Source organism: Dunckerocampus dactyliophorus, chromosome 20, assembly GCF_027744805.1.
Source record: "Dunckerocampus dactyliophorus isolate RoL2022-P2 chromosome 20, RoL_Ddac_1.1, whole genome shotgun sequence".
NCBI lineage: Eukaryota > Metazoa > Chordata > Actinopteri > Syngnathiformes > Syngnathidae > Dunckerocampus > Dunckerocampus dactyliophorus.
The window spans coordinates 2,470,001-2,482,828 of record NC_072838.1 but is presented as its reverse complement, the minus strand read 5'-3'; the positions used below and the strand labels follow the sequence as shown (position 1 = coordinate 2,482,828).

The window sequence follows — 12,828 nt, the reverse complement described above, 5'->3', positions numbered from 1 at the left end:
TTTGGTCGTCCATGGCCATGCATTTTATGTCATCTTTCAGTGATCCAGATGTGCTTCCTCAGCTGTTTCTCTTGATCACGGCCTCCCGACCAGGGTGGGCCTTTACAGGCTGAGTCAGGAGAACCCCCCAGTGATGGTTCTGGATCCAGGCCGAGCCATTAAGCCCGATGAGCGGGTCCCGAACAGATCAGTGTCACATGAGAGTTCTGCCTGGAGTCACGGTGGCCCGGCTGGCTATTCTTAGCAGCAGGAATGTACACAGCGGCCTCATGGCCTTGTTGCTTCTGACCGCCATGCCCATTTTCTCTCCCTACGCTCTGCCTGGCTTCTGTGTGGACGACGTGTGGATCTTCTTTGGAGAAGAGATCATCTCATCCCCAATGAGGGGACACTCAGGATATTATTGATTTGCTTGGGGTACCCCACTCACCGCCCCCGTTTACAGATGCTGCAGATGAAGTGACGACAGGTACGTCAGCCACATGCTCTTACTTCCTGTCTTATAAATGACACCGAACTACTTATTACGAGTGTCTGAATGTGTATACATTTTTAATGTGGCCCCAGTTAATCTCACTGACCCATACAGCATATAGCGTCATACCACACAGGTATATTAGTATTAGTCAAAACACAAACATAAACACAACACTTAAGCAAATACATAACATAGTCATGAATGAAGCAATATGTTAACGCTAGCCAAAGATTCTCTATATCCTATGATCCCAAGGTAGGGTACGGCAATTGTAATAGGGGTACGTGAATAACAAATTAAAAACAATTAACGTGTAACAGTCTAAATTACGAATGCGCCTGAACACGTCACGGCGCAATGGAGAACGGAGCAGGAAGCAGACGGCACGCGACGCTGTTCTTGGCTCTGTGTGCATCGTATGAACAAGTAAGTAAGTTTGATGATTATTTTGTGCATTAATAGTGTTTAAATCTCAAAGATTTTCTTTTTATTGGTGTCACTGTGAGTGGGGCTTTGTCGTTGGTTGTATGTATTTTTGTACTTCAGATACTGCTTTATCGTGATTGTTAAATTTTCCCCTTAATTTGGTAGTAAATTATTATGCGGATTTAAACCAGAGCCATCGTCAGTGGACACGAAAAAGTGATGCTCAAATTCAAGCCATTATTTATCAGTGCTCGTGTGAAACTTTATCACAATGTAACCATGCAAAATACACATTTTGACCTGGATTTGCAGTAACATTAATTAACATTAACTATGTTCAATATTTGTGTAAGATATGTTGGATGATTACTTGTCGATGTATTGGTGCTCATGTGAAACGTTATACAAAATGTGACAATGCAAAATACACAGTTTTGACCCGAAATTACTATAAAATGAATACCAATTAATTGTGTTCAATAGTTCAATTTAATGAATCTCAAAAGATGTGTGTTTTTTAAGTGTGCAGGAGTAGGGGGTACATGGCTTCAGTGCTAATGTCTGAAGGGGTACACCACTGTACAAAGTTTGGGAACCACTGCTCTATCTGGCAGGCGCGCCAGTCAAAGATCCTCTGTAGAACAGAAGTGCTGTGCTGTTTTTAAGAATCTGCGACAGAAAGGCTGGTCAAAGATCCTCAAAATGCAAGAGTGGCACTCTGGTGGCTGAATTGAAAAAAAAAAAAAAAAAAAAAACGCTAGTCAAAATCCTCTATGCGACAGGAGCGTGCTGCTGGGTTCAGCTCGTTGACATTCCAGACGACATATATTGATCTAACATTGTTCAAAAGATAATCAATCAATAGAATTGATACTAGGAAATGAAGCATTGGATATAAGCACGGCAGCCTTTATATGGATGTGGGGTGTTTTTTAGCACTTTTAATGATAAAGACGTTAAATGTTACTCGATTTGATCTGCCTGTCTGTGACATCATTGCCATCACAACACAGTGTAGCATGGCGGCTGGACAAGCTGGCGAGCGAGAAATGATTAAGCCACCATAGCAGTCCGGTGTGTGGAAACACTTTGGCTTTTGCAAAGAGGGAGATGTTCTAAATAAGTCCAAACGAGTCATCTCTTTGTAAGAAGAAAGCCTTCGAGGCAATAGAAATCCACAAGCGAGACAGTCGGAGCAGAGGTGATAAGGTATTGAGCAAAAGACGTGTTGCTTTTGACTGAAAATGCCATGAAGCGGTGGAGATCTTAGAAGATAGAGCTACCTCTACTTTCAGCCTTTGCGAAATGCTACGTGTGTATTCCCGGCACCAGTGTGCCAACAGAGTGAGTTTTAAGTACTGCTGGCGACATTTTGAACGCACAGAGAAATGTCCTGCCGCCTGATCATGTTGATCTTCCTCCTCCATCGAGCCCTGGCCCACCTGGAGTCACCTGGAAGCTCTGTTAGGGTCCTCTTCTTGGACCCGAGCAGTGCTTTCAACACCATAAGGCCGGACATCCTGAGGGACAAGCTGGATGTTGTCGATACTCGGTTGTGGACTACCTCACCAAACGCCCACAGTATGTGAGGACCCGAGACTGTGTGTCAGAGACAGTTCTCTGCAGTGCAGGGGACCCCCAGGGAACGGTGCTGGCACTGTTGCTCTTCACCCTCTATGCTGATGACTTTTTCCCACCCTCCTGCCACCTTCAGAAGTTCTCTGACGACTCTGCCATCGTTGGGGACGACCAGTCGTACAGGGGAATCATTCAGGACTTATGGACTGGTGCTAGCGAAACCAGGCCACATATAAACAAACGTTCACACTCACATTCTCACCTATGGACAGTTTAGAGTCTCCAGCTAACCTATCATGCATGTTTTTGGAATGTGGGGGGAAACCAGAGTCCCCGGAGAAACATGCAAACGAACATGCAAACTCCACAGAGAGATGCCCAAGCGGAGATTGGAACCCAGGTCTTCCCGATCTCCTGGCTGTGTGGCCAACATGATAACCACTCGTCCACCGTGCGGCCCACCTGGGTGAACCATGAACTGAACCATGAACTGGACTGGACATAAACAGCACTTTACAAAAAAGGTCAGAGCAGACTCTATCTGCTCATGAGGCTGAGGTCCTTTGGGGTGCAGGGGGCACTCCTGAAGACCTTTTATGACTCTGTGATGGCCTCTGCCACCTTCTATGGCGTGGTCTGCTGGGGGAGCAGCATCACAGCAGCTGACAGGAAGAGGCTGGACAAGCTGATTAAGAAGGCCAGCTCTGTCCAGGGATGTCCTCTATGTCCTCTGGAACAGGTAGAGGAGGTGGGAAAGAGGAGGTGAGCAAACACTCCCACCGCTTCCAACACACACTCCCCGCACTAAGGAGCTCCAATGGTGACAGGATGATACATTCAAAGTGTGTGAAGGAGAGATAACGCAGGTCTTTCCTTCCTGTAGCTGTCGAGACTCCATAATATAAACTGCTCCAGACATCCTGTACAATAACTGTGCAATAAACCGTACAACAACCATGCAATAAACCTGTGGCTTGATCAACATGCACACAGCTGTAAATAGTGTATATGACTTCTTGATCTGTATTAACTTGATATTTGTGCTTTGCTTTTGCTGCTGTAAACCTGGAAGTCCCCCTTGGGGGTACTAATAAAGGCATATCTTATCTTATCTTATCCATCCATCCATTTTCTATGCCGCTTCTCCTCATTAGGGTCGCGGGGGCATGCTGGAGCCTATCCAGCCTGGACTGGTCGCCAGCCAATGGCAGGGCACATATAGACAAACAACCATTCCCACTCACATTCATACCTATGGACAATTTAGAGTCTCCAATTAACCTAACATGCATGTTTTTGGAATGTGGGAGGAAACCCGAGTACCCGGAGAAAACCGACACACGCACGGGGAGAACATGCAAACTCCACACAGAAATGCCCCAGGGGAGAATTGAACCCAGGTCTTCCCATCTCCAGACTGTGACTGTGTATTGTATTGTATTGTATTTGTACTTTATTTATCCCACAGCAGGGAAATTCACTTGTTACAGCAGCAAGCAAGATACGCAAGTAAAGAATACATAGTGACTACAACATGGTTCAGGTGGTGCAGGTGGTGTAGAGTTTGACAGCGGTCGGTATGAAGGACCTGCGGAACCTCTCCTTCTTACACCGTGGGTGTAACAGTCTGCTGCTGAAGGAGCTGCTAAGGGAACCCACAGTGTCATGTAGCGGGTGAGAGGTGTTGTCCATGATGGATGTCAGCTTAGCCAACATCCTTCTCTCCCCCACTTCCTCCACGGAGTCCAGAGGACCGTCCAGGACAGAGCTCGCTCTCCTGATCAGTCTATTGATCCTGCTTCTGTCCCTGTCCGTGCTGCCCCCTCTCCAGCAGCCCACAGCATAGAAGATGGCTGAGGCCACCACAGAGTCATAGAAGGTCCGTAAAAGAGTCCTGCACACACCAAAGGACCTCAGTCTCCTCAGCAGGTGGAGGCGACTCTGGCCCTTCTTGTAGAGGGCGTGGGTGTTGACGGACCAGTCCGGTGTGGCCAACATGCTAACCACTAGACCACCGTGCGGCCCATCTTATCTTATCAGTTGATTTTTTTTTTTTAATCTGTAGAGTCATTGAAGAGTAGTTGGTTCCACTTGGTCTTTTGTGCACTGCTGTTTATTCAAATGAGAGAAGTATCAGGTTCAACCACTGCTCATTTAACTTGAACAGATGTCGGTTGCACTTTATTTTACGCTTATTTATTTAACGCTAGCCAAAGATCCTCTATGAGACAGGATTAGTTTTAAAAAAGCTTGTCAAAGAGGCTATCCACATGGAAACGTTTTCAGGTGGAAACGTCAATATCGTTTCAGCCTCTCATCCACACGGGAACGGCGTTCTGGGTGCCCTGGAACGCAGTTTTTTAAAAACGGCTTCCAGAGTGGGAAAATCTGAAAACAACAGCTTGTTGTTTTTGTGCAGACAGCCGACACGAAACCGATGGCGTCACCGACCCACCGCCACTCCGTCGCTGTCACGTGACCAGAAGTGAGCTTCGACGACAAGCCAACATAATATCTGAATATTTGGATGGACGTGACTCACCCCTGTCGACGTTCTCCTCATATTTTGCTGTCTTATTTTTCAAAATGACTCGCAGAAGTAATTCCACTTCTCTACGTCTGGATGATCCTTGGTGAGCGGAAGACGATGGACCGATGTGCGTGCGTTCTTTCTTCTTCTGTGGTTCGGTTCCGTCTGCGTGTGTGTTCACAGCGCCACACGTAGGGGTGCCTTGTGTATTACATCATTTCCTCCCAGTGATCCGTTGTCGTCTGGATGCAGCTAATTTACTAATCTGGGAACGTCGGGATGCAACATTTTTTCAGCCCGCAAAAAAAAAAGTCTCAGGAGTGTTCCCTAAATGACAGGAATGCTCTGCTGTTTTTTGGACCTCTTGCCAAACATCCTTTATATGCCAGGAGCGCTCTGATGTCTTTAAAGTATCAACGGAAAAAAAAATGCTAGTCAAAGATCATCTGTAGAATAGGAGTGTTGTGCTGTTTTTTTTTTTATTTTGGACCTATTACAAAAAAAAAAACACTAGTCAAAGATCCTCTATGAGACAGGAGCGCTGTGCTGTTTTTGGGACTTACTCCAAAAAAGAAAAGTCAAAAGTCAAAGATCCTCTAGTTGCGAGAGGAGGACTCTTCTGTCTTTGAGGTCCTACTGCAAAAAAGCTATTCAAAGATCTGCTATATGCAAGATAAGTGCTCTGCTGTATTTATAAACCAACTACAGTTAGTCAAAGATCCTCTAATGATAGGAGTGCTATTTTTTTACGACCTACTGCAAAACAATGTGAGTCAGAGATCCTCCATATGACAGGAGTTTTCTCCTGTCTTTAAGGACTTACTGGAAAAAAGCTAGTCAGAGATCCTCTATATGAGAGGAGCATGGTGCTGTTTTTAAGAACCTACTTCAAAGATTCTCGATGTGTGAGAGGAGCACTCAGCTGTCTTTAAGGACCAACTGTCGTCAAAGATCCTCTCTATTTGACAGGAGCACTGCATTTCTTTCTCTCCACAGAATGGCCCAACGACCATATGAAGTCTTTTCTTTCAAAGACTCTGAACTTGCATCCCACCTTCTCGCCCAGCTCAACGCCCTTCGTCAGGCGCGCGTCCTGACGGATGTCCTCTTATGCACGGAGCACCAGGAGATCCCCTGCCACCGCAACGTTCTGGTGTCCAGCAGCCCGTACTTCCGCGCCATGTTCTGCAGCAACTTCCTTGAGAGCAGCCAGGCCCGGGTCAACCTGAAGGGAATCTCGTCGCGTGTCCTCCTGGGGATTGTGGACTATGTGTACACAGGTTGCATCACCATCACCCTGGAGATGGTTCTCCCACTCATGCAGGCTGCGTCCATGCTCCACTATGGTGGTCTGTTCGAGGCCTGCTCGGCTTTCCTCCAGGAGCAGCTGAGTCCGGAGAACTGCCTGAGCATGATTAGGCTCTCCGAGATTCTCCACTGTGAGAGCTTGAAGGAGCGAGCGAGAGAACTTGCTGCGCGGTGCTTCTCGGACGTGGCTGGCACCGAGGAGTTCTGCGAGCTCTCCCTTCAGGAGCTCATGTGCTACCTGGAGGACGACCGCCTGTGCGCCGAGGAGGAGCAGGTGTTTGAGACTCTCTTGGCGTGGATCCACCACGATCCGTTCTCGAGACGCGGGGCGATCCACGACCTCTTCAAGAAGGTGCGCCTGCGCTACATCCATCCGACGTACCTCTTCCAGTTCATTGCCAATGACCCGCTGGTGCAGTCGTCCTCTCTCTGCATCGAGATCATCGAGTCGGTGCGCCGCCTCATGCTCTCCGTGACATCCGGGTGTAGCCATGAGCTGAAGCCCCTATGGACCACGCCACGGCGGTACACCTGCCAGGAAACGCTGGTGGTGGTGGGCGGGCGCAAGAACAACGAGCAGACTTCCAGGGAGGCGTTGCTTTACGACGAGAGCACCCAGCGCTGGCAGTGGTTGGCCAAGTTGCCCCTCAGACTCTACAAGGCCGCCTACGTGTGCATCCACAGCATCCTGTACGTCCTTGGCGGGCTCAGCCTCTGCATGGGGTCGGGCCACAGCTCGGTCAGCGCCGCCGTTTACACGCTCTCGCTCAAGACCAACCAGTGGCGCACTGCCGAGCACATGCTGGAGCCTCGCTACGGCCACCAGAGTGTCTCCTTCTTGCACTTCATCTTTGTGCTGGGCGGCATCGGCGTGGACAAGCAGATCTCGCGCTCGGTGGAGAGATACAACAGCATGTTCAACCGGTGGGAGGCCATGGCGCCCATGCCCACCGCCGTGCTGCACCCGGCGGTGGCCGCCTGCGATCAGAGGATCTACGTTTTCGGAGGGGAGGATGCTCAGCAGATCCCGGTCAGGCTCATCCAGGTAAATGCACCCAGTGACCCTTTCTAAACAGCCCAGTTAAGAGCAGCAGGTTTTGGGATCTGTGCATCCAACAACACTGGTTCTTTGCCCACGGAGCTTCCAAGTCATGGGCGAAGAAAGTCTGTCACAATGGTCCAAAGTCCGAACGGAAGACACTAAACATGTTCGGTAAAACATCGATCCATCCATCTGCATCCGCTTATCCAAGGTGGGGTCGGAGGGGCAGCAGCATAAGCCCAGACTTACCTTTCCCCGAGCTACTTCATCCAGCTCCTCCCGGTGGATCCCGAGGCGTTCCCAGGCCAGTTGAGAGACAAAGTCTCTCCAACATGTCCTGGGTCTTCCTCGAGGCCTCCTACCGGTCGGATGTGACCTGAACACCCCCCCAGGGAGGCGTCCGGGAGGCATCCTGACCAGATGCCCAAGCCACCTCATCTGGCTCCTGTCAATGCGGAGGAACAGCAGTTCTACTCCGAGTCTCTCCCGGATGACAATAAGGTGAGAAGTCACCTTATCTGTAACGGAGAGTCGAACCACCCTACGGAGGAAACTCATTACCCGCCATCTTGTCCTTTCAGTCACAACCAAAGCTTGATGAAAACCATGAAAAGCTTTTCCATAGTATGTCCCCTGTAAACCTGACCGTCTGTCTCACCTGCAGGTCTACCACATCTCTCACAACGTGTGGTCCAGGTTGGAGACCAGGACGGTGAAGAACGTCTGCGGTCCGGCAGCCGTCATTGAGGATAAAGTCTACATCGTCGGCGGTAAGTAAGCTACCGTGTTGCTGACCGAGCTCAAGCCTTTATTTTAAGATGCGTAGCGAAGGCTGCGTTTTTATAAAGCAGTCCTGTGGTGTGAAATAAGAAGTGAGCATTTCTTTCCAGGCTTCACCAGGAGAATGATCGCCTACGACACCAAGGCCAACAAATTCATCAAGTGTGAGAACCTGAAAGAGCGGTGCATGCACCACAGCGCCACCGTGGTCCACAGCAAGCTCTACATCACCGGAGGGAGAACCCTGGCGGGCCACGACGCCATCGAGGACTCGGACTGCTTCGAGTGCTACGACCCAAAGAGCGACGTGTGGACTTCCAAAGGGTCCCTGCCATACAAGTTGTTCGACCACGGCTCGCTGGCCCTTGTTTGTGTTTCCAACAGACCAAAACCTCCGTGATCCTCCTCTGGCATCCAGGATCCCAAAACAGCACCTACAACAACGGCAAGCACCTTTGATGACCCAATTGCTGTCCTCAGAACTCAGGCTGTTTTTAATGCTGCATTTCTACAGTACGTATTTTTCCAGCCCACTAAATTCCAATCCATACCAAATTCCAAATGAAAAACATCTGTTTTTAGGAAAACCCAACTGCCCCAGCAGGGGGCGCTATAACCTCAAGCCCTTACGGCCATTTACAGCCAATTGGGAGCATGAAGAAAGTCAATTGTGGAAAAGACACAAATGCAAATTGCACCACAAAACACACAATAATTCAATACATTAAATAATTACATCACAACAAACAATAATGTCACCATAATAAAATAGCAAGAAAAAATGTTTAAAAAAACCCCAAAACGTTGCTATAATTAATAATATAATTAACAAACCACTTTAGCTTTTTTTTCAAATGGATACCGATAACTTTCTGCTTCTCAAGGCCGATATGATATTTATAACCAATATATGTACTTTTTAAATTTAGATGTAAGTGGAGTTTGTGCACACCTGGAACAAATTAGGATTTGGCCAACTGTACCTGTTGAAATATGATGGCATGACTACCACCACATCACTGCTACCAGGAGAACCAGAGCATAGAGGGGGAGGAGCCACCTGCTGTGGCCCACAAAGGTGCACTGTATTCGGGCACACGCTCCGAGCAGCCGGTGTGTCGCTATTGAGGTTTCTGGCAAACCTTTTGCACTTTCCAAATGCCGCTGCGCTGGCGTTTCAGGCGGCTGATAAGGATTTTTTGTGTGGTCCATGTTTTTGTTTTTGTTTTCACCTCATCACGGAGCATTTGGTGCAACTACGAAGTGAATGTTTGTTTACAGGTAAGCTCAGGAGAAGTTACGACAGGCCGTTAACGTCACAGTCAGGTAAAAAAAAAAAAAAAGAGCGCTTGATTTGCGCACCTGCGCAGTACGGGTAATCTCGCCTCATTGGAGCGTTTTTTTTAAGTGATCAGTTGTGTGTCGGGTCTGACTCTGGATCCCAAAGCAGAGGAGGCCAATCCGGGATGTAACAAAAAGATTTTTAATACAAAAAGTGTCCTCAGGATGAAGTAACAAACTGACAACTAAGGTGGCAACAAGCCGTCCAAAAGTACAACACAAAGAGTCCGAAAACAATACAACAAAAAAACACTTGCAGAAAACGGTGCAAGGGAAAAAGGAATAGTCACCAAAGTAAGGCGCTGCTGGAAAAGCCAAGCAAAGCCCACCTTCGCCAGCTATTACCATGCCAACCACAGTAAAACAAATCGTATCACCGCAATGACGTCAAAAATGCGTATTGTTATATTTGTTAACACAGCGTACAGCCTTGTACTGGAGCTGATAACATTACGAATAGCTAATATTTTTTTGTGTTTTGGAGTAAGGATGACATCTCTTTCAATCATTACAACAAAAAGCACAGCGTGACTGGGAAGACACACTTGATACAAACATCACATGACAGCCTGCTGCTGTTGTTGGATGCCAGGCCCGTCTATGCAGTGCGTTGTTATTGTAGATGTGTTTGCTTGCTGCGTCCCATAGAAACCACCGAGGGCTCACCCTTCTGGGAGGCTGCGGCCGGCCCCCCAACCTCGCCCGGTTATTTTCAGCGTCTGTTGCGAACCCACCCAGGGCTAAAACGCGAGCGTTGTGCTTTGTAAGGATACTTAACGTTCATCACCAGCGCTGTTATTGAAATTGTCCGAGCTATTGTAGGGTTAGGGTTAGTGCAATACTCATCTTCTGCCGCCAGAGGTCACTATAACCAACCTGAAAGTGAGTAGAAACACTGGTAAACATGGCTGGCAGTTCTGGCTTGAATGACGCCCTGAGCGGACCGACGCTGTGGAATTTTTATTATTATTTTGACACATTTACACTACTTTTTCTTTACTATTTTGGTAACTGCATTAAGTTATACCTTTATCTGCATCCCGTTTCTCCTCATTTTCTTTCTAAATTGTGCACCTGAAGGCTTTGACATGCTCTTTTCCATGTTTTGTTGACAAATGACGGCACTTAATTGTCGTCTCCCACCGTCACTCAGCTAGCAGGCAAGGCTAAACCAACTCATATTGACTCACAATTCTCTCTTTTTTATTTCACATTTTAATAGTGAAATAACATGTTTGAGACTTTAGGTCTGCGTTATAATGAATATAATAAGAACGATACATGCTGTGTTTAGAGCAATTGCTGTTATAATTTATTCTTTTATGGTATAATTAACTGAGTGCTGAGGAACATCGGTGAAGTATCCCCATTCATGGTTTGGTTTGGTCACGTGGTTGCCAATTGATGACGTCCGAGCAGCATGGGGGCGGGAGTTCCCCGCCTGGAGAGGGCGCCCATCTACCGCACATCCTGACTTGATGATCGCTCACGAAGAGGCCAATTAAAGGATCAGGAAGTTTTTGATCCAGTACTTCACAATACTCACTTGACAATCTTACCTTTTAACATAAAAAATGGTGAAGAAATTAAAACATTTTTTAAATATTTGAAATACTCAGTGTATAGTGAATCTATAGAACGGAACAGTTTTACTTTTTGAATTGAACTACTGATAGAAATTACTAACATTTTTGATTTACAGCATGGTCAATTGCAGTAAACACCTTGTGCCGCCAGAGGTCACTAAACAAGCAGCTGAAGAACGTTCATTCCACACGTCAAGAAAAAAACACTCAAGAGTCAAATGTTTTTATTGAAGTTTCTTGAATTAAAAAAAACAATAGAGCATGCACACATTCCTGGCACAGGCCTTAAATAAATCTACTTTGATGAGGACTCCATTCTAGAACAGGCAGGACAGGTTTTTTTTCTTTGTTTACCAACCAGACGTCATTTGTGCGTCAGACAATTGTTTTTTGTTTTTTTTTTTTGGTGCTGAAGAAGTTTGGTTTGATTATTGTTGGAATCCTGGCACTGTTTCCGGAGAAAATATATTTAAAAAATGGAATTATTATTATTATTATTATTATTATTAAGACAGAGGCCCAACATAAATAATGAAAGACAGACATGCACACATAAAAACATGACAAAGAATGGAATTCAAGCTAAAGATTTGATCTTGGAAGAGTGAAATGAAAGTTGATATATGAAATTTGGAGGCTATACAGCATGTACGCATTCCTCCTAACATCTGTGCTGGAAAAGCCAAGCTGGGATTATTTCATAAAAAGACCTCACAGAGTCCAGAGCACGTTATGTACAAAAAAAACATTCAAAATCAAAGAAGTTTTTGGCACCAGGCACAGAAATGTCATTTACATTGTTGCTAAAAAAATAACCACATTTTGGGAAAAAATCATTTCCACCTCCTTGCCATCATTAAGGAGCAAAAAAAATGATCATTTGGCAAAATTGTTGCTGGGCAGATGAAAGTGGGGGGCGGCGACCTGAGGGGGCGGAGCTACAGTGCAATCGCTTGTTCTTCCTGAGTGCTACGAGTAAAACGGTGCGCTGGCATCGGGACTGGACTATTTACAATGTGGCGGCCATTCTTGTGGAGGCGGGGCTTCCTTCATTCAAGCAGTTGTACATTCTCAGCTTGGGACGGGAGGCGCAAACTTCTCCTGAGCAAACGGGGATCTTCTGCTGGCGGCCTACGCCTCGTTGATGGTGAGCTCCGAGGGCCTGAAGTTGATGGAGCTGGAGGAGGTCATGTAGAAGGGCTGGCTCTGGTGGTCGAGGCGCACGCGCTTGGTGGCCACACACAGGCTGCGCTTGCTGGACGAGATGATCTCCGTCACAAACTTCTTGCAGTCCACGCACACCTCCATGGCCGCCCAGTCCTCCGTCAGCTCCTTGGGCAGTGCCGGCTCGTCCCGGGTTTCCTCGTCTTTGCCTGACTTGGAGAACCTGAGGAACAACGCCGACATGAACACAAAACCCTCCTGGGAGATGTTTTTTCATGACTTACTTGGAGACGCTCCTGCGCAGGCTGCTGCGGTTCTGCGCTGAACCGAACGGCTGCTTGGACGCCTCGGCCAAGCCGGAAGCTCCTCTGCTGTCGTCGTCCTTGACCGCGACGCCGGGGCCCAACGTGTAGATCGGCAAGGTGGAGTAGGGCTTGGACGGCAGCCGCATCTGCGGAAGAATGGTCCACATGTACACTTGAGGAGATTTCACCTCATCGGTTCCCCAAACGGACTTTTTCATGATGTTCTAATGCGTCCTCTTTGACAGAACATGCGCTCAAATGCTCGCTTTTCAAGTTGGACGGCTTTGTTT

At 47.3% G+C, this 12,828-nt stretch overlaps 2 protein-coding genes across 4 annotated transcripts in view; one reads left to right on the top strand and one right to left on the bottom strand.

The window, feature by feature from the left end:
* The first annotated feature begins 870 nt into the window (after positions 1–870).
* Positions 871–8,845, top strand: klhl38a (kelch-like family member 38a). The gene is made up of 4 exons (XM_054764426.1): positions 871–904; positions 6,009–7,365; positions 8,027–8,132; positions 8,253–8,845. The coding sequence occupies exons 1-4, from the start codon at positions 897–899 to the stop codon at positions 8,540–8,542; spliced, it is 1,761 nt and encodes a 586-aa protein (XP_054620401.1). The 5' UTR covers positions 871–896; the 3' UTR covers positions 8,543–8,845.
* A 3,210-nt stretch (positions 8,846–12,055) lies between these two features.
* spire1a (spire-type actin nucleation factor 1a) overlaps positions 12,056–12,828 on the bottom strand; it is a 33,869-nt gene continuing 33,096 nt past the window's right edge. For all 3 annotated transcript variants that reach the window (XM_054764423.1, XM_054764424.1, XM_054764425.1), the window contains 2 exons: positions 12,518–12,684; positions 12,056–12,456 (listed from right to left, as the gene is read on the bottom strand). In XM_054764423.1, the coding sequence (XP_054620398.1) occupies positions 12,201–12,456; positions 12,518–12,684 (423 nt within the window). In that variant the 3' untranslated portion in view covers positions 12,056–12,200. The remainder of the gene's footprint in view (positions 12,457–12,517; positions 12,685–12,828) is intronic.